The following is a 24,074-nucleotide window of genomic DNA, read 5'->3' as shown; positions in this document are numbered from 1 at the left end:
CCGTTATTGGCATGACCTTTTAATGTACGCCCTTGCCTTTGTAACCGAGGTGGTTTGGGCTAAGACAGTCTTGTGGCATGCAGGAGACCCAGGTTTGAACCCTGCGGTCACATCCTCAAAAAAGATACTCACACCCACACACTACCCTTTCTCGTTTCAAGACTCTCTCCGGCACTAGAATGGCCTCTGACCAGTTTGAGTACCGTTACAGAGTCCCCCTAACAGAGAGTACGGTGACGCTGGTACCATAAATGGATCATTTTCACCGGGCAAGCCTCCATCAGCTGGTAGCACCAGGCTCCTCAGACAGTCCTAATTCTCTCTACTGTAATTAGAAATCTCCAGCTCCACTCCTATGTTTCTCAATTACACTAATACAGGAGTGATTACAGACACATTAATGAATATCCGACCTCAACCAGGCCTAATTATGGATTAATTCATCATTAACATTTTTAGATGCCCTTAAATCCTTTCCCCTCGCAATATATATATATATATATATTTTGGGAGGGGGCATTTGCATTGCATGCATGTTGTATTGCTAATTATCAAGGGGATTGTCGTCTTGGTGAATTGATGGTACATGTTACATTTACTGTAAACATTCTTATTGTAAGAGTAGACCTATTCTTATGGCATATTCTTAAGAATACACAGTGAGGCCACATTTGATGTCACATAGCTGTGCTGTTGCCCCTAACAACACCACGTCCGTCCTTACAGTTCTTGTCTTTGATGGACTGTACTGGTTTGGGTTTCTCCATGTCCATTGAAGATAATGTAATTGCCCCTAGCTGGTGCACTGGCCTTCTGCAGTCTCTTTCAACCATGCATTTTCCAGAGCTCTATTTCAGATGTAATTGGTTTGTTTCATTTTGTGGACAATGGCAATCGGTGCTAAATAATGAAGCAATATGAAGGAACCCCATGTACTACCATTACTATCAACCCCATTACTATGACTGGAGACAGTCACAGTAAACACAGGAACGATCAGTCACAGGGATACATCTGTAGCAGATGTACTGGCTTAGGGTGTATCTGTGTGTATGTAATGTAGCTAACCAGCTTTCTCTCTCTTTTCTCTCTCTCTCTCTCTCTCTCTCTCTCTCTCTCTCTCTCTCTGTGTGTGTGTGTGTTGTAGGGCCGCAGACCTGGCTACTTCTCCTTCCTAGACCCTTTCTCCCCTGGGGTGTGGCTCTTCATGCTGCTAGCCTACCTGGCAGTCAGCTGTGTGCTCTTTCTGGTTGCCAGGTGAGTCTTCCAACTCCTCTCAGCTCCACATTGACATCTACTGGTGCTTTGGAGGAACTGACATGTCATATGCAGTACAACGACAGTACACACGTGTTGTGTCTCAATAATCTCTCCTTTTCCCGAATTGTGCAGTTGTTCATGGATTTGATAGGAAATGACTGGTATTTGTAAATTCCCTATAGGTCATGGAGTCGTGAACGAGTGCACACTTCAATAGGAAGGAGAGATGATTTAGTAGCAGGCAGCAACCCCTTGATATAATCTTGTATGTATTTATTGTGTAAAAAAGTTATCTTTATTTTGGTGAGGTGAAAAACGGGGTGGGGGGACACCTTTGTCATTTTGAAAGGTGATGATTTTGAAAGTTGATGGAAGTGGAACCAATCTTGATGAAATATTGATGTCATGTGCCTGAAAGAGAAATCGGGTACATTTAAAAAGCAACAATACAAGAAGACAACATACCCCTGAGAAGTAACGACGACAACAACTGTAAACCAGACATTCTGAGAGGAGGGGTTGCCAAAGGTGTGCTGACATCACGGTCCAAGTCATTTGATTCGTTGGAAGTCCATTATTCTTTACTCGTTTGTATGTTGAATGATCTATATACAGTGTGTTACACTCTTGTGTTAAGTATTACCCTGGGAGATTTGCCCGAGTAGTCAAAGCATACATTTTTTAGAACTTGTATCATTCTACAAACACGATAATATACCGGAAGCTGTCATGGCAGCTCAATCTTCTGCTCCATACAGCATATTTAGTAGCTTATTAGAGTGCTTTCACTCACAGCAGACAGCAGCAGGTGTATGGGAGTGTACCTCGCCTGACCCAGGGGGACACCTCACACCACGTCGTGGGACTCAAGGTGACTTGGTGCTTCGCTGACTGTTTAAGTTGTTGTATTTCCCCTCTAATTTCTCTCACTTGTGTGCCTGTGTGTCTGTTTAGACTCACCCCCTACGAGTGGTACAATCCCCACCCCTGCCTGAAGGGGCGCTGTAACCTCCTCATCAACCAATACTCGCTAGGCAACAGCTTCTGGTTCCCCGTGGGGGGGTTCATGCAGCAGGGGTCCACCATCGCCCCCCGCGCCCTCTCCACGCGCTGCGTCAGTGGAGTATGGTGAGTACAAATGCATTTTTTTCTCACATGGTCCTTTCCAGCAGAGTTCCAGCAACGATGGTGGATGCGTAACCAGGTCCATCCAGCACACCTTTGGCTTTAGCACAGCTTGGTTTGGCGCAGTAGTGTGAAAACGGTAATCGTGTACTTGATAAATCATACCGCTTGACTTAGACACCTTGGCTTTTGCACATCTGGTCCCGATGCACACCTGAACCGTAATGTTGCTCAGCTATGTCATTTCCACCATGGTTCCAGCCACTGTGGTGGATGGTTAACCAGACAGGCTAGCGCAGGTAAGCTCGGCTCAGTTGAGTAGTGTGATGTGGGAGAATGTTACTTTGACGTTCCTGAAGCTGCAGCAGAGAGGTCAAGGCCACAGGCAAAAGGTGAACCTCTAATTAGCAACCACTTATAAACCCTTAAGACGACGCTATGATCATATCATGTATGTGCCCCTGCTCCAATTAGCCTACCATCTGGGCCCTGGATACTTCCTATTTCCTATCCAATTAAGAGTCTGATACTATACTTGATACTGTACCGCTGAGGTAGTCTGTGTGAGTCTTGAAATGATACTTCATTTCGTTCATTAATTCAACCGTTTTTTTAAAAACCAGCACACGTAAAACTTGAAAAAGCCATAGATGCACCTGAATGTAGTCATGGAGGATAACACACAATGAAGTCTGGTACTTATTTCCATTGTGGTCCTCTTGAGACAAGATGGCTAGGCACGGTCGAACCCCGTTGAACGCAGTACGACAGCGAGATACCAAAACATAAAAACAAAGAAGAGGAACATCTATCCCACCGTTGCAGTTACATCATAAGGGTCATTCGTATGGGCACAGAAGACATCAAACAGTTTTTGACTTTATTTTTTAAAGATGCCCAGAGAGGACGTCATTTTTATGTGCAGAGGCAACTCATTCCACTCTGAGGCTCCAGTATACTAGACAGTACCTTTCCCAGCATTACTCCTGAACCTGTATAAGCACACATTAGCAACACCTGATCTGGTTCTGGGATTGTGTGCATTCCTAACACGGGGAAAGTAATCAGTTAGATATCGGGGCGCAGAACCATAAATACTCCTGCAAACCAAACTCAGTCTAATCTGGGACACCCTAGCCTCAACAGGCAGACAGTTGAGTTCCTGAAAGCAGCTCCTGCCTATGTGAGTACGTGGACTCGCCTTCAATACTACCCTGATCAGCTTATTCTGGGCTATCTGGAGCTTCCCCTTCAGAAGCTTAGATAAGCCCCCAAACCAGGAAGTACTAGCGTAGTCAAAATGGCATTGAATGAAGGCAGTGGCTAGCACACTCATGGAGTCCTTATCAAACAGCTTGGACTTTCTAGCCAAAGATGTAGTCCTGACATTAACCTTCCGTAGCACCTTACTGGCCATGCTCACACCTCCCAAGCTTCCATCAAGGATGCATCCCAGGTAGCTAACATAGGTTTTAGTAGGCAGCACCTCACCCTCTAACTCCACTTTGATTTCAGAGGACCTACACAATTTAGGTCTGGACCCAAAAGTAATTGCCTCAGTTTTACCTATGTGCAGAGATAGCTTATTAGACACCATCCGCATAAAGGAAAATACGGCAAGAACAAGCATCTTTCATATTCTTTATATACAGTTAAAACCGTAGAGGCCCAAGCACGCTCCCCTGTGGAATGCCATAACTCATTGGTTTTGCCTGAGACAGTGAACCATAAACCTCTACTGTACCTCTGATGTAGTCTGTGTGAGTCTATACATGATACTGTACCTCTGAGGTAGTCTGTGTGAGTCTATAGCTGATACTGTATCACTGAGATAGTCTGTGTGAACCTTTACATGATATTGTACCACTGAGGTAGTCTGTGTGAGTCTACAGCTGATATTGTACCTCTGAGGTAGTCTGTGTGAGTCTAAATATGATACTGTACCTCTGAGGTAGACTGTGTGAGTCTAAATATGATACTGTACCTCTGAGGTAGTCCCAGTCGGTATGTCTGACTGCTGCTCCCTCTGTCCCTCCAGGTGGGCGTTCACCCTGATCATCATCTCGTCCTACACGGCCAACCTGGCTGCCTTCCTCACTGTCCAGAGGATGGAGGTGCCCATCGAGTCAGTGGACGACCTGGCTGATCAGACGGCCATCGAGTACGGCACCATGCACGGGGGCTCCACCATGACCTTCTTCCAGGTGAAGGGCACGCACACACACACACACACACACACACACACACACACACACATACACACATGAATACCACACACATGGCCCCCTCCACTATAATAGATGACCTGTCACTGATCTTCTCTTAGACCCTGTCACCTCACCTCACTGTCTGTCCCCCGCTCCACCTCCAATGACTATGGCTTATCTGTTTCCTGTCTGATTGTCAATATCCTCTTCCCCCTGAAGGAAAGCTCAGTGCTGCACCTGGAGAGATAGGCAGCGTGGGTCAGCCGCTGACTTTCCCTTTCAGCCTATGTAGCTGGCCTCAAAGCAGGCTTTCATCTGTCAAAGAGAAAGAGAAAGGGTGGAGACAGCGAGAGAAAGACAAAGACCGAAAGGGAGCTCCTCTCTCTCTCCTTTAGATTCCTGTGGGGCCTCTTTTGTTCTCCAGAGCCCAAAGCATGCTCTCAGCCCTCAGATCAGACCAGATCTGACCGTTCTTCTCCCTCTTCTTGTCACATGACCCCCCCCCCCCCTATATCACAGAACTCGCGCTACCAGACGTACCAGCGCATGTGGAACTTCATGCACTCCAAGCAGCCCAGTGTGTTTGTGAAGAGCACGGAGGAGGGCATCGCCCGCGTGGTCAACTCCAACTATGCCTACCTGCTAGAGAGCACCATGAACGAGTACTACCGGCAGCGCAACTGTAACCTCACCCAGATAGGAGGTCTGCTGGACACCAAGGGCTACGGCATCGGCATGCCAGTGGGTAAGTGTGGAGGGAAGATGGGGAGGAGAGAAGGGCATGGAGGAGAAGGAGGGGTGGGTAGGTAGGAGAAGGAGAAGGAGAGAGTACCGATTTTACACAACTCCAACTGGAGCGGGCTTTTTTGGGGGGGCAAATTTATGGGTATTCTCTGCTCACTCTCCTTAGTGCGGTTTTTATGAAAAGGAAATGCTGTCACTACATCCCTTTCACAGTCCAGGAACAGTGGAGCGAACTGGAATGAGTGAAATTATTTTAATCGACTCTTGGTATGGACTGGAGTTGCTGCTTGAAAAATCTATATTTTACTGTTCAAAGTGCATTGGTTTTTGTCTCTGAAAAGTGTTTCCCAAACCGGTCCTCGGAAACCCCCAGCCATGCCACATACCAGTATTTGTTCAATCTGGAAAACACTGCCTTGGTATACAGTGTGGGATATGCAAATCATAGGTCATAGGAAGGTTACGTTGACGCACACACGTACAGACTAGCACTTATTGTAAACTGCACTCATCGTAATGCATAAAAACACATGCTACAGGAAACCTCCCAGGAATTCATCGATATGCTCACTCATTGCCGAGATGGCCTTTGCAGGGCGGTGACCCTCTGCACATCTCCTCCCTCCTCAGGGTCAGTGTACCGGGATGAGTTTGACCTTGCCATCCTCAAGCTGCAAGAAGACAACCGCCTAGAGATCTTGAAGAGGAAATGGTGGGATGGTGGCAAGTGTCCAAAGGAGGAGGATCACCGTGCCAAAGGTGCTATTACTCTTCCATCTGTCATTCTCTCTCTCTCTCTCTCTATCCATCCATCCCCCTTGTCCGCCCCCTCTCATCTTACCCACCCTATTTAGACAGGTGTAGTATCAGGGTCACTGAGATGCTGTGCGTGTGCGTGTGTGTGTGTGTGTGCGTGTGTGCGTGTGTGTGTGTGTGCGTGTGTGTGTGTGCGTGTGTGTGTGTGTGTGTGTGCGTGCGTGCGTGTGCGTGCGTGCGCACAGTGGGGGGGGCGTGTGTGTATATATGTGCGTTGTATATGTGTGTGCGTTTGTGACTCTCTATATTTCTCTCCCTCCCTCTCAGGACTAGGCATGGAAAACATAGGCGGTATCTTCGTGGTGCTGGTGTGTGGTCTGCTGGTGGCCATCTTCATGGCGGTGCTGGAGTTTATGTGGTTTCTGCGGCAGACGCCCGGAACAGAGGTGAGAGAGGGCTATTTTACCTGCATCTGCTTTGTCTCCCTCTCCCCGCCCTGATGCTCTCTTCTCCCAGACCCAGCTCAACTCCAGGAGCAGCAATCCCCACAAGCCCACTATGCTGCCTCACACATGGGGAAACACACAGCTTCCTATCCCTGCCACCCCTTGCCGAGTGGGCGCCATTGCCTTTATTTGCCTCCGAGACGTTACAGCACAAAGCCAAAGATAATACCCGACACACAGTATCTAACTATCAATCTACAGGCCTTTAGGTAATAGACTTCAGCTGCCTCCACTGGTAGTGAATGGGGCTTCAAATGCTGTGATTTTCTTCTTGAACAACCTCAAAAATCAGCCCCCTTTGAATTAACATTTGAATGAGACGTCATTTCGTGGTTTGACATTTATATTATTTCCGTTTCTGCAGTATTTTTCTGTCATGTTTTTCTTTAGGATTTTTTTTTTTTTTTTTTCAATTGGATTTGTTCCCAATACAATACACTGTGATAAAAAAAATTATAATAATATCTAAATAAACCAGCATGTTTACAGAAAAGCCTATGCCACCTGACTTATTTGGGGGGGGGGGGGGGGACGGACGATGAGTGTGTGTGCGTACAAGTTGTCTATCTATCTAGTTGCTTATTTGGATTGACTTATTTGACTTTTGTCAGATGGCTCATAACCCACACAGTGCCTCTGTAAGCGTATCCCTTCTATCACATGGTACAAAGGGAGATGCCACGGGCCAACACAGTTAGAAAGAGGTACTGTGTGACTACATCCCTGTTCTTCTCTCCTCACAGAGAGGAAACAGGCACACTAGCACACACAGATACAGTCACGCCCATTTAAAGCAGTTTGGGCAATATGGGCAATTAATCTTGTGTTATGGAGATGACAATGGCTGAATGTAGAATGTAACCAATATTTCACAATCATTTCATATAATCAATAAGAATGTTAAACAATCTAGAGGAAATATATCAATATCTAACTGCCAGTTGTCTGTTTTTCTTTGAAGACCCTAGGTTGTTGTTACATTTTCTCAACAAACTACGTCTTCAGTTCCTTTTGTTAGATATTGTCACATTTAAATGTCCAGTACATCCGATTCCAGCTTATTTGTGTAGCTGTTGTCTGTCCGTCAGTCTCTGATCTTGCAGTGTGTCAGTGAGATCTCTCGGCCTCTCTCTCTTCCCTCTCTCTCCCTGTGTGTGTTGCAGCTGTCGGTGTGTGAGGAGATGCTACGGGAGCTCCAGGGGATCGTCCTGTGCCGGGACAGCCTACAGCTGAGGCGTCGGCGGGGGACAACCATGCTCCGTCCTCGCTCCCTGCCCCTGGAAGAGCGCCGGGCAAGGGCGGCTGCCGTCAGCCTGAGCAATGGCAAGTTGTGTGGCGCTGCCGCCGGCCTGCCCCTCTCCGAGCCCCTCTCCCACAGACTGGCGCAGGAGGCGGCTTTGGTGGCGCGTGGCTGCAGCCACATCCGCATCTGCCCCGAGTGCAGGCGCTTCCAGGGGCTGCGCGCCATGCGTCCCGGGGGAGGCCCCAGCCACGGCGCCTCGCCCACCCACAGCGAGGAGAGCATAGAGTGGGAGAAAACGACCAACAGCAGCGAACCCGAATAACAATGACCCCCTCCCCCTTGACCTGGACAACCCTTTTTACCTACCTAGACCACCACACACCCACTGTACCCAGTAGGCATATCTCCACAAGGGCAACAGGGGGCATCATGGGAAGGTCATGTGGTACTGTGACAGGAGCTGCCTTGATCCTGGTGTATTTGATCTGGGAGGACGGTGGCTGGGGCGTTGGCTTTGGCTGTGGAAATTCTGGGCACGTCCCCCCTGGAAGGGATCTTTGAGTTGAGTGGAGCTCTGGAATGATGCCCTGGGCTTAGTGTTGGAACTCCCGTTGTACATGTCCATAGAGACTACCAGAGGAAGTCCGTGAGAGGGGACACGACCTCTCTGTATGGGCTGTCTGTCTCGAAGGCCCTATGCCCTGTCTAGGATGTGAAGGACACAGGTTACGGGGCATTTGTACTATGCAGTATTTTCTGTTACTCGTGCTAATTGTTGATTTGTTTATAAATTATTTGTCCTTTTGTTGTGTTCTTGATATTGATCATATTGTTACTCTTCTATTGTTCTCTGAGACGATACAATTTTTTATTTTCCCGAGAACTGTGGACATTATTGCCTTTTCAGAGCTACAAACAGAGAACACATAGAAAAAGACTTCCAAGTGCCCGACAAAACCGAGGATATTGAGCGATGGGAAAGCACCACGGCCTTGAGACGACGACGACAAAGAGAACTGAACATGAAGACAAACACAATGACTTGTTTTATAATAGTGACCGTATTCTATACGGAACATGTGTTTGCAACATATTTCCGAAAGACAGCAACGCATGTCAGCAGGTGTGATGCTGATGATTGGAGGGGAGAATGAGTTTCCCGTTCAAACAATTTGCCCAGAGACACAAAGAACCCCAATGTAATCCGAAATAGTCCCCATTCGTTCCCTTTGCGCATGTGTGGGCCCTGTCTCTTGATATTGCCCCCAGATCACAAGTCATAAACAATACCAGGAACCACAACATACCACCATTTTGAGTTTCTTTCCATTGTCCATTGTGGTATACAGTATCATATGAATCCCATATACTGTAAGAAATTGGTATTGGTTTGCTATTTCAAATTTGTGCCCTCCATTCCCTCTGTTCAACTCACTCTCTTTGTCATCGTGCTGCACCATTGCCTCGACATGACTCAGACACAATCTCTGCGGCGTGCACTACACACTCATGCACACGCACAGAAATGCACACAGTCACACATGCAGGCACACAGGCATGTGCACACACACACGGACTCATCGCACACAAACAATACACGCAGCCAATGCAGACAGTCACACTGCAGAGGTAGTCATACTGAGATGGTGGCATTGGGAAGAATTCAACACATTCCAGAACCAATTAAAACTCCCAGTAAATGTTTTTTACAGGAATTTTACTCTGATTTATTAAAGGCTCCACCCAAAATGAAACATTGTCTGACTTTTTCATAAGTCTGAGGGGTTTGAAGTCTTTTATGTGACATTTGTTCCTGGATTCCCATTTTGTGAATTCCGCAAATATAATTTCGAAAAAGGATATGGTGCCAATTATTCCCATTAATTTAGGATATAGGCCTGCAGATTTCCCAATGATAACAAACCTCAATTTTGGGGTGAGCTAATCCCTGTAACCATCAGCAGAGACCGTATTCATTTGGCACCAAACGGAACAAAAAGGACTGAAACAGGGAGGGCCTACTTGAACTTGTCCAATAAGAAACAATCATTTTCCTTTGCCATTTTTTTTTTTTTTTTTTAAAGCGTTTTCCATCACATGCCTTAATTAATGGATACAATCCTTGTAATGAAATGAAGGCCATCCGCGTTCAGATTGGATTTGTGGAGCAAAGCTGTACTTTCTCCATGTGTTCATTCAAGTTGATTTAGTCAATGTACCATATCGCAAATTCATTGATGTGGCATGTAGTGTTGCTCATTTTCCTTTAGGAAGTTGGATGTTTTATACGTTGCTGGTGGTGTCCTTGGGATTCATTGTTTTGTCTGTGCTTTTCTACTAAATTGACTAAAATGAGTGTGCGAAAGTGAACAACTGTGGTCTGTCTGTTGATGGATCCGTCTCCTTGACGATGCCCAAGGGGTGTGCCACTCGTATGTCAAGAGTGCCTGAAACCAGGCCATCTTGACAAAGTATTCGATTGGAGGCGTCCAGGTATGTCAGGTTCATTTGTATTTGTCACATCCAATCCAAAACCTGAACCTTTAATCTGAAGGGACTCTTTCAGGCATTTGAATTAAATCCACTATTAAGTTGATTTCATTCATCTCTAAAATTGCTTTTCAGGGCATCTATACAAAGTGCCAGTCAAACACCGGATTTCCGCACAGGATATGCATTCTCCTGCCTTAGTGTACTTGGTTGAAAGTGTATGACCTAGGCCATGCATTTTTACAATGATGTTAATGAAATGGCTGAGCAGATAGCTTAGTTTGGGTCAATGAGGGTCTGAGACTGTAGAAGGAACTGTTGTCTATTTTCATAATGCCTTAATCTATATCCCTTACGGCAGCAGGCCACAAATGCAAAAGGTCCCTTAAGAACAGTGGTATTCAAACTTTTTCAGTGGGGCACACATTTTTTCCACCAGAATTTCTGGGGACACCATTTTCTTCCCAAGAATTTCTTGCGACCCCACCTCAAATATAATGGCACAACCTTAAAATCATTATGTTTATTACATCAACAATAAACCATAAATTCATTGCATTTTCCTCATATACAGAAACCAATAAATACATTTACTCAATAAAATTATATTTTCTAATTATCTTTCTCAGAAATGTTTGAATATTGTTCCATACAATAATCTGTACTCATAATGTTTTGTTCATAATATACATCTATACACTGATTGAGTGTAAAAAACATTAGGAACACCTGCTCTTTCCATGACATAGACTGACCAGGTGTATCAAGGTGAAAGCTATGATGCCTTATTGATGTCACTTGTTAAATCCACTTCAGTCAGTGTACTGTAGATGAAGGAGAGGAGGTTAAAGAACCATTTTTAAACATTGAGACAATTGAGACATGGACTGTGTATGTGTGACATTCAGAGAATGAATGGGCAAGACTACCATACCCCATTCAAGTGCCTTTAAATGGGGTATGGTAGTAGGTGCCAGGCGCACCAGTTAGTATTTTAAGAACTGCTGCTAGGTTTTTGGCGCTCAACAGTTTCCCGTGTGTATCTAGAATGGTCCACCACCCAAAGGACATCCAGCCATATTAACACAACTGTGGGAAGTATTAGAGTCAACATGGGCCAGCATCCCTGTGGAATGCTTTCGACACCTTGTAGAGTCCATGCCCTGACGAAAGGGCGAAAGGGAGTGCAGCTCAATATTAGGAAGGTGGTGTTCATGTTTTGTACACTCAGTGTGTATATATATATATACAGTATACATATATATATATATATTATGTTTTGTTTTGTAGATTTTGCCGACCCCACTGCAGCCTAGCTTTGAATACCACTTTTTAAGAACGTTCTCTTGCTTCAATACTAGAAAATCGCCAGTGAATTCCTTTAGTAGCCAATGCCACCACATTCAACAAATACGAAGTTCATATTCCCCATTAAAAGTCCCACAATTACACCAAATATGGTGTTGCAACTGAACAATTCCTTCACTCGTGGTATGCACAGCCATACTTTTCCTTAGTTTGATTTTACAAATAGACTTGGGATCATCATCTGTTTTCACAGGATTCAATTTCTTCCCACGTCTGTTCATTTTACCACTGAAGACCAGTCCGACATGTTTCCGTACAATGTGAATACCCGTAAATACGTTTCGTTTAATGCTCTACGAGAAGCTTTACCCTGTGAGTGAAGTCGTCCTTGTTTTGCTGTGTGACTATTCTCTGAGAGGTGTTTGCTGTACAGTGTGTTTGTTTTTTGAGCTCCTACGGATACAGAGAGAGGGGTTAAAGAATAAGCTGTACAGCCCTCATTGTTATATCATATAGAGGCTATAGTGTCAATCCTCTTATGGAACGTTATTGTCGTAGGTGTGTGAATACAGAATGCTCAACAAGGGTTTCCCAATGGAGGTTCCAGGGGCTCTTTGTTTCTACAAGCCCTCGCCTTAACCAGTATCCACATCAAATTGAACTTGTGTGAACACACACACACACGTCCACATACAAGCACACACATACTGCACACACGTCTACAGGCATGATGAATAATGATGCATTCAAACATTCAATCTGCAGGTTTTTCTATAAGGAGATTGTATGTAGTTGCTAGGTCACAGGGGTTGCATACAAAATGGCACCCTTTTGCTATTCCCCGCTCTGGACAAAAGAAGTGTGCACTATACAGGGAATAGGGCGCCGTTTGGGACAGACGCTGAGACAACGTGGGGTCAGCTGGATGAACTCCCGAGTTTAGGGAATGGATAGTGGGATTCTATGCTCCCAACTTTTATGCATCGAAAACATTTACAGACGTTCAATCAAGCGTAGTTGGAATAAGATTGCCAATTACCTTGAAGGCTAAAGGGAGTTGAATTGGAATGAAGAGGAATCGTCATGTAGAACTAGCACTCTGAGACTTTCACTGGGAGACCCTGAGTAAGGGTGGCAGGATTTGGCTGCTATATTTTATATGCTTTATTTTCTTATGTTGTCATTTTTATTCCAATATAAATACATTTCTTAAAACATAAACCGCCGATCTGAGGGTTTCCTGTTTGTCCTATTGTCTTTATTCAACGTTGTCAGGCCATGCAAAATTTCCACACGTGTAGTGAACAATATTCACAGGTAAATTGGCAGGTGTCCTAGCGGTTAGAGGGGCGATCCAGCACCCGGAGAGTTTGCTAGATCGAATCCCGGGGGCCGATGGGAAAAATCTGGCGGGAAGTGAGTTGGCGACTGAAGGGTTGCTGGTGTCAAATCATAAATGCCATTGCCTGCCTCTGTGCCTTTGAGCAAGGCCCTTAATCCACCACAACACAGTGTGGCAGCCCCCGCACCTCTCCAAAACCTGTATATGTATATATATGTATGTCTTACGGAGGGGTTGGGTTAAAAGCGGAAGTCAAATTTAAAGTTGGACTTTGTGTGCACTTGACCAATAAAGTGATTTTAAGATTTTAAGGGTTTTTCTTATTTAAAAAAAAAAACTATTTTCTATATTGTAGAATAATAGTGAAGACATCAAAACTATGAAATAACACATATGGAATCATGTAGTAACCAAAAAAGTGTTAAACAAATCAAAATATATTTGAGATTCTTCAGAGTAGCCACCCTTTGCCTTGATGACAGCTTTCCACACTCTTGGCATTCTCTCAACCAGCTTCATGAGGTAGTCACCTGGAATGCATTTCAATTAATAGCTGTGCCTTGTTAGAAGTTCATTTGTGGAATTTCTTTCCTTCTTAAGGCTACTTTGAAGAATCTCAAATATAAAATATATGTTGATTAGTTTAACACTTTTTTGATTACTACATGATTCCATTTGTGTTATTTCATAGTGTTGATGTCTTCACTATTATTCTACAATGTAGAAAATAGTAAAAAATAAAGAAAAAGCCTTGAATCACTAGGTGTGTCCAATCTTTTGATTGGTACTGTATGTCAATATGTATTTGTTGTACATTTTTTGGCATCAAACTGGTGGCAGTTGCGAAAAAGTCAATAGTTGAATGAGTTGCAGAGGTAATTGAAAATAATGCCATTGTTGATTTAGAAGCTTTTTTTCATTAATTAGGCTATTGTCTCTTGAACCATATGGTCTATCTACTAGAACTCATGGACATTATGGACACAGATATATAATTAATACTGTATATGGATTCAAGTTATTCAAGTATAAATGACCAAGGTTACGATATATTGCCATACATTTTCTGTTAATTACCCAAATTACTAAAGATTTGCAACCCTATTCACAACTCAATCTGTCTGCATTTCCTCAATGGGGTTTTCTCTATCTCTATCCATGACTGCAGCGATGACACCTCAGAGATGGCTACAACTTCTTTATATTGTTACCCAACCCCAGTTCTCCCTCTCCTTTTCTCTCGTCATGCAGATGCCTCTCTAGACAAGGGCCTGTATTCATAAGACGTCTCAGAGTAGGAGTGCTGGTCTAGGATCAGGGCCTCCCTCTCCACATAGTCTTATTCATTATGATCTAAAAGGCTAATCTGATCCTAGATCAGCACCCATACTCTGATACAGTGTATGAAGACTGGCCCAAATCCCGATTTGCACTAAAGTTGGCATTGCATAGCCTACCAACACATCACCACCTGTGTGCCGTGTTGAGCTCTGCTTGTCGTGAGATAGACTTCTCATCCCCTGCGATCTCCGCTGCTAGCACAACATAAATAAAGCAGATCACCATCCAGCAGCCTCGTAGATGCAGGAATTGATCAAATGGACGCAAACTTAAGGCCTGCAGTCCATGTGTGACTCCCCTGACATCGCCATGGAAGTTGGAACCCATCCTGATTTGAATGAGGCAATAGAATTCTCTCTAGATAGGATGGGGATGATACTGGGTTTTGCCCCAAAACTCAATACTGTTTCCTGTAATGAAGAATCTATGGCTCTTAGTCTTTTTTAAACATTTATTTATTTGATTTATTTCACCTTTATTTAACCAGGTAGGCCAATTGAGAACAAGTTCTCATTTACAACTGCGACCTGACCAAGATAAAGCAAAGCGGTGCAACAAAAACAACAACACAGAGTTACACATAAATAAATGTACAGTCAATAACACAATAGAAAAATCTATCTACAGTGTGTGCAAATGTAGAAGAGTAGGGAGGTAAGTCAATAAATAGGCCATGGAGGCGAAATAATTACAATTTAGCATTAACATTGGAGTGATAGATGTGCAGATGATGATGTGCAAGTAGAGATAATGAGGTGCAAAAGAGCAAGAGGATATGTAACACTATAGGGACGAGGTAGTTGGGTGTACTATTTACAGATTGGCTGTGTACAGGTACAGTGATTGGTAAACTGCTCTGACAGCTGATGCTTAAAGTTAGAGAGGCAGATATAAGACTCCAGCTTCAGTGATTTTTGCAATTCGTTCCAGTCATTGGCAGCAGAGAACTGGAAGGAAAGGCGGCCAAAGCAAGTGTTGGCTTTGGGGGTGACCAGTGAAATATACCTGCTGGAGCGCGTGCTACAGGTGGGTGTTGCTATGGTGACCAGTGAGCTGAGATAAGGTGGGGCTTTACCTAAAATAGACTTATAGATGACCTGGAGCCAGTGGGTTTGGTAACAAATATGTAGTGAGGGCCAGCCAACGAGAGCTTTCAGGTCGCAGTGGTGGGTAGTTTATGGGACTTTGGTGACAAAACGGATGGCACTGTGATAGACTACATCCAATTTACTGAGTAGAGTGTTGGAGACTATTTTGTAAATGACATCGCCAAAGTCAAGGATTGGTGGGATAGTCAGTTTTATGACGGTATGTTTGGCAGCATGAGTGAAGGAGGCTTTGTTGCGAAGTAGGAAGCTGAATCTAGATTTAATTTTGGATTGGAGATGCTTAATGTGAGTCTGGAAGGAGAGTTTACATTCTAACCAGACACCTAAGTATTTGTAGTTGTCCACATATTCTCACAGTCCGAACCGTCCAGAGTAGTGCTGCTAGTCGGGCGGGAGGGTGCGGGCAGCAATCAGTTGAAGAGCATGCACTTAGTTTTACTTGCATTTAAAATCAGTTGGAGGCCTCGGAAGGAGTGTTGTATGGCATTGAAGCTCGTTTGGAGGTTTGTTAGCATGTCCAAAAAAAAGCCAGATGTATACAGAATGGTGTCGTCTGCGTAGAGGTGGATCAGAGACTCACCAGCAGCAAGAGCGACCTCATTGATGTATACAGAGAAGAGAGTCGGTCCAAGAATTGAACCCTGTGGCACCCCCATAGAGACTGCCAGAGGTCCGGACAGCAGACCCTCCGATTTGACACACTGAACTCTATCAGAGAAGTAGTTGGTGAACCAGGCGAGGCAATCATTTGAGAAACCAAGGCTGTCGAGTCTGCCGATGAGGATGTGGTGATTGACAGAGTCGAAAGCCTTGGCCAGATCAATGAATACGGCTGCACAGTAATGTTTCTTATCGATGGCGGTTAAGATATCGTTTAGGACCTTGAGCGTGGCTGAGGTGCACCCATGACCAGCTCTGAAACCAGATTGCATAGCAGAGAAGGTATGGTGAGATTCGAAATGGTCGGTAATCTGTTTGTTGACTTGGCTTTCGAAGACCTTAGAAAGGCATGGTAGGATAGATATAGGTCTGTAGCAGTTTGGGTCAAGAGTGTCCCCCCCTTTGAAGAGGGGGATGACCGCAGCTGCTTTCCAATCTTTGTGAATCTCAGACGACACGAAAGAGAGGTTGAACAGGCTAGTAATAGGGGTGGCAACAATTTCGGCAGATAATTTTAGAAAGAAAGGGTCTAAATTGTCTAGCCAGGCTGATTTGTAGGGGTCCAGATTTTTCAGCTCTTTCAGAACATCAGAAGGAGAAATGGGGAAGGCTTGGGCGAGTTGCTGTTGGGGGTGCAGTGCTGTTGACCGGGGTAGGAGTAGCCAGGTGGAAAGCATGGCCAGCCGTAGAAAAATGCTTATTGAAATTCTCAATTATGGTGGATTTATCAGTGGTGACAGTGTTTCCTATCTTCAGTGCAGTGGGCAGCTGGGAGGAGGTGTTATTATTCTCCATGGACTTTACAGTGTCCCAGAACTTTTTTGAGTTAGTGTTGCAGGAAGCAAATTTCTGCTTGAAAAAGCTAGCCTTGGCTTTTCTAACTGCCTGTGTATAACGGTTTCTAGCTTCCCTGAACAGCTGCATATCACGGGGGCTGTTCGATGCTAATGCAGAACGCCATAGGATGTTTTTGTGTTGGTTAAGGGCAGTCAGGTCTGGGGAGAACCAAGGGCTATATCTGTTCCTGGTTCTAAATTTCTTGAATGGGGCATGTTTATTTAAGATGGTTAGGAAGGCATTTAAAAAAAATATCCAGGCATCCTCTACTGACGGGATGAGATCAATATCCTTCCAGGATACCCCGGGTACCTGGTAGGTTCATTGATAATTTGTGTGAGATTGAGGGCATCAAGTTTAGATTGTAGGATGGCTGGGGTGTTAAGCATGTTCCAGTTTAGGTCGCCTAGCAGCACGAGCTCTGAAGATAGATGGGGGGCAATCAGTTCACATATGGTGTCCAGAGCACAGCTGGGGGCAGAGGGTGGTCTATAGCAGGCGGCAACGGTGAGAGACTTCCTTTTAGAGAGGTGGATTTTTAAAAGTAGAAGTTCAAATTGTTTGGGTACAGACCTGGATAGTAAGGACAGAACTCTGCAGGCTATCTTTGCAGTAGATTGCAACACCGCCCCCTTTGGCAGTTCTATCTTGTCTGAAAATGTTGTAGTTTGGAATTAAAATTTCTGAATTTTTGGTGGTCTTCCTAAGCCAGGATTCAGACACAGCTAGAACATCCGGGTTGGCAGAGTGTGCTAAAGCAGTGAATAGAACAAACTTAGGGAGGAGGCTTCTAATGTTAACATGCATGAAACCAAGGCTATTACGGTTACAGAAGTCATTAAAAGAGAGCGCCTGGGGAATAGGAGTGGAGCTAGGCACTGCAGGGCCTGGATTCACCTCTACATCGCCAGAGGAACATAGGAGGAGAAGAATAAGGGTGCGGCTAAAAGCAATAAGAATTGGTTGTCTAGAACGTCTGGAACAGAGAGTAAAAGGAGGTTTCTGGGGGCGATAAAATAGCATCAAGGTATAATGTACAGACAAAGGTATGGTAGGATGTGAATACAGTGGAGGTAAACCTAGGTATTGAGTGATGAAGAGAGAGATATTGTCTCTAGAAACATCATTGAAACCAGGAGATGTCATTGCATGTGTGGGTGGTGGAACTAATAAGTTGGATAAGGTATAGTGAGCAGGACTAGAGGCTCTACAGTGAAATAAGCCAATAAACACTAACCAGAACAGCAATGGACAAGACATATTGACATTAAGGAGAGGCATCCTTAGTCGAGTGATCAAAAGGGTCCAGTGAGTGGAGAGGTTGGTTGGGGGTCACGGCGATTTAGACAGCTAGCCAGGCCATCGGTAGCAAGCTAGCATAGGATGGAGATCTGTTGTTAGCCACCTCTTGCGTTCCGTCAGTAGATTAGTGGGGTTCCGTGTGGTAGAGGGGATTAATCCAAATCACACAACAACAAAAAATAAAAACAATAGAATGAGTTATAGAGGCCCAAGAAGAAACATAATAATAATAAAAATAAATAAATTGTCCGATTGTCTATTCTGAGAGCAGCCGGTAAGACAGCTAACGGTTAGCAGGCCGCAGATGGGCGTTCAGGTGACGTCGCGACGGAGGAGCCAGCCGGATCTCCTTCGGGTAGATAACGTCTGCAGTCCAGTTGTGAAGGCCCGGTGGGGCTCCGCGTAGGCAGTAAAACGGGTCCGGATAGGTGACTGCAGCCCAGGAGTGATTGATGGAACTCAGGAGTGATTGACGGTAATGTGAGACGAGAGTAAAAAACTCCACAAGTCCTTGTAGACGACTCACAAATGAACAGTCTTGGAAGATAAGTCTGTTTATCCCTTCTCCCTCAGGGAATATTAGGTTTAATCTAGCTACACGAAATCACATTTACTGGGCCATGGCTCTTTTTAATCATTTGTCTTTTACACTCCATTGTTTGTACCTTTTGGTTTCCCATTTCCTCTATCTATTTTTGAATAGTTTTATTTTATGTAACCACTACCGTTCAAAAGTTTGGTGTCACTTAGAAATGTCCTTGTTTTTGAAAGACAAGCACATTTTTTGTGCATTAAAATAGCATAAAAAATATCAGAAATACAGTGTAGACATTGTTAATGTTGTAAATGACTATTGTAGCTGGAAATGGCTGATTTTTAATGGAATATCTATATAGGCGTACAGAGGCCCATTATCAGCAAGTTTATAATTTTAAAAGTCTAATTGATCATGAGAAAACCCTTTTGCAATTATGAAAACTGTCATCCTGATTAAAGAAGCAATAAAACAAGAAACTGAAGATCTCGTACACCACTGCGTACTACTCCCTTCAAAGAACAGCACAAACTGGCTCTAACCAGAATAAAAAGAGGAGTGGGAGTCCCCGGGGCACAACTAAGCAAGAGGACAAGTACATTAGAGTGTCTAGTTTGAGAAACAGATGCCTCACAAGTCCTCAACTGGCAGCTTCATTAAACAGTACCCGCAAAACACGTCTCAACGTCAACAGTGAAGAGGCGACTCCGGGATGCTGGCCTTCTAGGCAGAGTTGCAAAGAAAAAGCCATATCTCAGTCTGGCCAATATAAAGAAAATATTAAGATGGGCAAAAGAACACAGACACTGGACAGAGGAACTCTGCCTAGAAGGCCAGCATCCCGGAGTCGCCTCTTCACTGTTGACGTTGAGACTAGTGTTGTGCCATAATCAGCCACATCTAGTGGACATGAAAAGGTAGTGTTCAATAAAATACCTGAATGACTATCAGGAAAGATGGAAGACTCACCCTAGTGGAAATGTACGATACATAAGCTAACTTCCTTACTTCCATAAATATGTGTCGTAAGAGTAAAAAAGCCAATCAATGCACAGTAGTTGTTTCACTCTCAAACAATAGCCATTAGTTTGAGAGTTAGTATGTAAGTTACTGTGGATCATTTCAAATTACAATGTGTGTCACCCCAAAGACTCAAAAACGTAATATTTGTGAATGACCATCAATACCACAATAACGATAGGAAGAAAATCAAACAACTGCATGTTTTTAAGAAGTATTTTAAGAAGTATTATACATCACGAAAGACACAGTAACAAAATTAATCAAACACTGGTTGTTACATTATTGTCATTAAGTTTTCCTTCTCGTTATGAATGACTTCGAATCCACATGGAATCGATCTATTTACTTTCCCATAATGTGTGTCAAGTGTCACAGAGTAGGAGTGCTGTTGTAGATCAGGTCCTCACTGTCCATGTAATGTTATTCATTCTTATCTAAAATAGAAAACTGATCCTAGATCAACACTCCAACTGTGAGATGCTTGACACATACGAGCCCCTGGTGTGCCTGGTCTTATCGTAGCAATGACACAATGTGGTGGTAATCAGGGCCAGTATTCATAAAGATCATCAGAGTAGGAGTGCTGATCTAGGATCCATTTAGCCTTTTAGATTATAATGAAATGTACATGGACAGGGGGGTGAAAGGGGGGGACATGGATCCGAGATCTGCACTCTTACCCTGAGACATTTTATGAATACGGGCCCTGGTTACATAATAAGAGCCTTTCAGATGTCCAGTGAGTTCAAGCCAAAGTCAGAGAGCAGCTCTTTGTATTCCTGATGGACAACAGTACTCTCATGCTCCCACCGCAGTCGAGCCTCAGCCAGTTGGGAGGTCAAACTGTCCAAAGTGTCCTGGTAGGGGTCAATCAAGAATTGTTATATCAGAGAGAGGGTGTGTGTCCCAAAAAGCACTCTATTCCCTACTTTTGATGAGAGCCAAGTAGTGCACCATACAGGGAAAATAGTGCCATTTGGGAATCCCACTGGGAATCATTCTCCCGAAGAGAAAGACAAGACATATATATAATATCTCAAACGTTATCACACGTATTGCACACGTTGCTATCAAAGACATAATCCGTGGTAGCAAAAGCATCAATATCATTGCCCGACATTCATTTTCTTCAGGCAACTAACGCACGTGTTTGCATTCCTTTCATACTCGTTCCCTGTGATAATGTTACAACGTAAGCCCCCTTTGATGAGCTGAAATCAGTTCACTCACATGCAGAATCTTCTCGTAATTGGTCTCCATGTCGTCCAGTTTGTTTTGTAAGTCAGCTATTGTGGTATCCTTCTCCTGCTGCAACTGCTCATGCGCTTTCCTTTCTGCCCTCAACTCCTCCTGACACTGAGCTGAGCACACTCAGACAGACAGACAGACAGACAGACAGACAGACAGACAGACAGACAGACAGACACACACACACACACACACACACACACACACAAACAGTCATCACTTACAATGTATCTGATTCTTACTAAAACAACAATTGTTGCAGCTTGAATGAACTGGCTATACTGTAGGAAGCTTACATGTGTTCAATAGCTTACCAAGCTGTTCTCGCAGCAAAATGGCCTCGCCCCCCAGCCTTTTCACTTTGACCGTCATGTCTGTTTGCATGGTCTTATGCTGACGGGTGAGATCTGCGAGGTATGACAGTATTACATATTACCTAAAGAGCTACCTACTAATAATAAAGAATAATCCATTTAATTTTAAGCACTTTTCAAGACACCGAGGGTGTTTCTCAAAATGCATACTACCGCGCTCGCAAATTGGAGCACGGGAGGTTAGGAGTATGAGTCCAAATCAAAGTATGCGAAAACGGAGCAGAGGACACTTCCAGAATGCGTATTCCGTTAGTACATAAGTTTCAACGGAAAGTACGCAAAGACATATGACGCAACCACATCAAAAATAAAGCAAAATTTCTTGAAATCAATGGCGGCCATTATTTGAGCTGAGAGAAAATATTCTCCGCCTTCGGAATTAAATGTTGCCTATTCACATCTCATATGTTGCCTGACCACAATATTTTATCTTGATACTATAATAAATACATGCTGTGTTCATTTTGGCATGTTTACCTGCCTATTACAAGCCCATAATAAGTCAATAGGTCTAAGAATTTACTCTCTTGCATAATATTAGTTTTAGGACATTTTTTGCCTGTTAAACTATCTGGTTAGCTACATTATTACGATTCACATATAGCTAGCTGATAGTTATGAAGTAAAACGGTTGCTTTGTGTATATCTTGTCTCTATTGCCATTGTTGTCCTGGCTGGAAGACGGTTCAGTGAATGGGTAAGGCCATAGTAAGTCAATAGGGCTAACTGGCTAACTAGCCATGAAGTATTGGTAGCCACCCAAGGAAAATGTACATCTACCTTCCATAACAGTAGTTTTAGGTTATTCTTGCCTGTTTAACTAGCTGGCTATCTAGATTATTACAATTCACATATCTAGCTGATAATTAGGAAGTAAAACGTTTGCTTTTTGTGTATATCTTGGAAGAAGGTTCAGTGAATGGGGAGGTGAAGTGTGAGGTAATACAGTAGGGGGAGTGCGAGTCCTTCTCAAATGTATCGTTTGATGCATTCTCCACACTCTAGTCCTCACAAGAATGTACTCAAGAGAACGTGGTCGGAGAATGCACTCTGAGCACGACAGTGTGGAGCACGATAGTATGCATATTGAGTGTGTGTGTGTGTGCATATAGTGCGTTACTGTGTGTGCATACGTATGTCTGTGTTTGAGATTGTTCCCTCCCACCAACCTGCATTGACGTCTTTGCGGTCCAGTCTCTCATGCTGGAGCTCCTGCTCCATGTCCCGCATACGAGATCTCAGGTCATGACTGATGGACTGGGCCTGCTGTGCCACATCCCCTCGCAGAGCTGTCACACATGGAGTATGTATTTGATCAGTGTGTAAAATAACTTTGTAGTTATTGTTCAATCAATTCATAGTTGTTCATATTGAAATCAGTACATATCAGAAGTGGTGTGGGATCGGTATAATTATTTGAGTTAAGTGTTTTAACCTCCTAATCAAGGCAAGTTGTGTTGTGCTCTTGCCTTCTCCACTGTCATTCCATAAGAAGTTGACAAGAGAGCAGAAACAGATGGCACCCAGGCTAGTTAATTTGTTCTAATCTCCAGATTATCATGAATTTATAATATATATCTATCTATATGTATATATATATTGAGTTGAACTGACTTATTTGATGATTGTAGCAAAAACATACCAAGGTTACCCTAGAATAGCCTACATTTTAGAGTCGCTGCTCTGCTTTTAATGAACGCATTTTAGGAGCTCTAGAGAAGTGGCCGCAGTGTAGCGTTCTCACCAAGATGGTCCCTCAGAACTGTTACATCCAATGCACTTCGCCTGTACTTCTCCTCCAATTCACTTCCCCCTGCATGAACACAGTGAATTAGACAATCTTCAGATATGCAGAGCCCCATTAAAAGTGTGCGCTCTTTCTAACAGGCAAAATAAGGTTTAAATAATTACGAAAATTAAACATATTAAATCGAAAATGTAACAGTAAGCAGCCCTGAGAAAACAAATAAACATACCCTCATTAGCTTTCTTATTTTTGGTCTTGGACTTATTGATATTACTTTTCCCTTTCTTCTTCTTTGGAGGCATTATTCTGCGGCAAAATTCCTCTACAATCGATATGCCTACAAGCAATTGCGCATTGCTTGGCGTCCCGTTGTTGCTGTGGTGACGAGTCACATTCATGGAATCCTTATTCAGGAATGCTTTGTAGGTTGAACGCTCCAAAAACGTGCACGGTGAAGTTTTTCAAGTTAATAGCCTATAATGTTCTATTCGAATATGTTCTATTCGGTTGGATTTATTTACAAGTTTCATTAACAAATATGAAATATGTTCGGTGTAGGGGCATACACGTTTTATTTATTTAAACATATCACAGTCCAATCATAGATTAAAAGCAGGTGAGCTGGTTCTACTATTTTTGGTGTTTTGTGGTGGGAAACTGAGCAAGTCAAGCATATGTCAACCCATAAATAGACAGGCTAGATTAAAAAAATGTAAAGCTTGCATTCAATTGCCTGGATTTCTTCGGGTAAGGGGGTGACTGCAGCTGTTTTGAAGATCAGTGATACCTCTCAGGTCAGCAGGAACTTGTTGATCAGGGTGGTGATGCTGGCTGAACAAACATAAGCAAGCTAGATGAACCGGTTTTGAGTAGGGAGTAAGGCAACAAGTGGTGGCCTTCATTTTGGAGATGATTGA

The 24,074-nt window shown here is 43.7% G+C and overlaps 2 protein-coding genes across 2 annotated transcripts in view; one reads left to right on the top strand and one right to left on the bottom strand.

The window, feature by feature from the left end:
* grik4 (glutamate receptor, ionotropic, kainate 4) overlaps positions 1-9,595 on the top strand; it is a 151,809-nt gene extending 142,214 nt beyond the window's left edge. The window contains exons 14-20 of the mRNA XM_065024085.1: positions 1,148-1,257; positions 2,215-2,388; positions 4,424-4,589; positions 5,112-5,337; positions 5,967-6,095; positions 6,420-6,538; positions 7,762-9,595. Of these exons, the coding sequence (XP_064880157.1) occupies positions 1,148-1,257; positions 2,215-2,388; positions 4,424-4,589; positions 5,112-5,337; positions 5,967-6,095; positions 6,420-6,538; positions 7,762-8,163 (1,326 nt within the window). The 3' untranslated portion in view covers positions 8,164-9,595. The remainder of the gene's footprint in view (positions 1-1,147; positions 1,258-2,214; positions 2,389-4,423; positions 4,590-5,111; positions 5,338-5,966; positions 6,096-6,419; positions 6,539-7,761) is intronic.
* Positions 9,596-19,993: 10,398 nt separating this feature from the next.
* On the bottom strand, positions 19,994-23,555 carry drc12 (dynein regulatory complex subunit 12 homolog). Its single transcript, XM_029673988.2, has 6 exons — positions 23,387-23,555; positions 23,155-23,223; positions 22,580-22,699; positions 21,351-21,443; positions 21,019-21,149; positions 19,994-20,645 (listed from the first exon to the last, which is right to left on the bottom strand). The coding sequence occupies exons 1-6, from the start codon at positions 23,553-23,555 to the stop codon at positions 20,517-20,519; spliced, it is 711 nt and encodes a 236-aa protein (XP_029529848.2). The 3' UTR covers positions 19,994-20,516.
* Positions 23,556-24,074: the final 519 nt, after the last annotated feature.

This window comes from Oncorhynchus nerka, linkage group LG11 (genome assembly GCF_034236695.1).
Source record: "Oncorhynchus nerka isolate Pitt River linkage group LG11, Oner_Uvic_2.0, whole genome shotgun sequence".
NCBI classification, from domain to species: domain Eukaryota; kingdom Metazoa; phylum Chordata; class Actinopteri; order Salmoniformes; family Salmonidae; genus Oncorhynchus; species Oncorhynchus nerka.
This window is presented reverse-complemented; position numbering and strand designations above follow the sequence as displayed.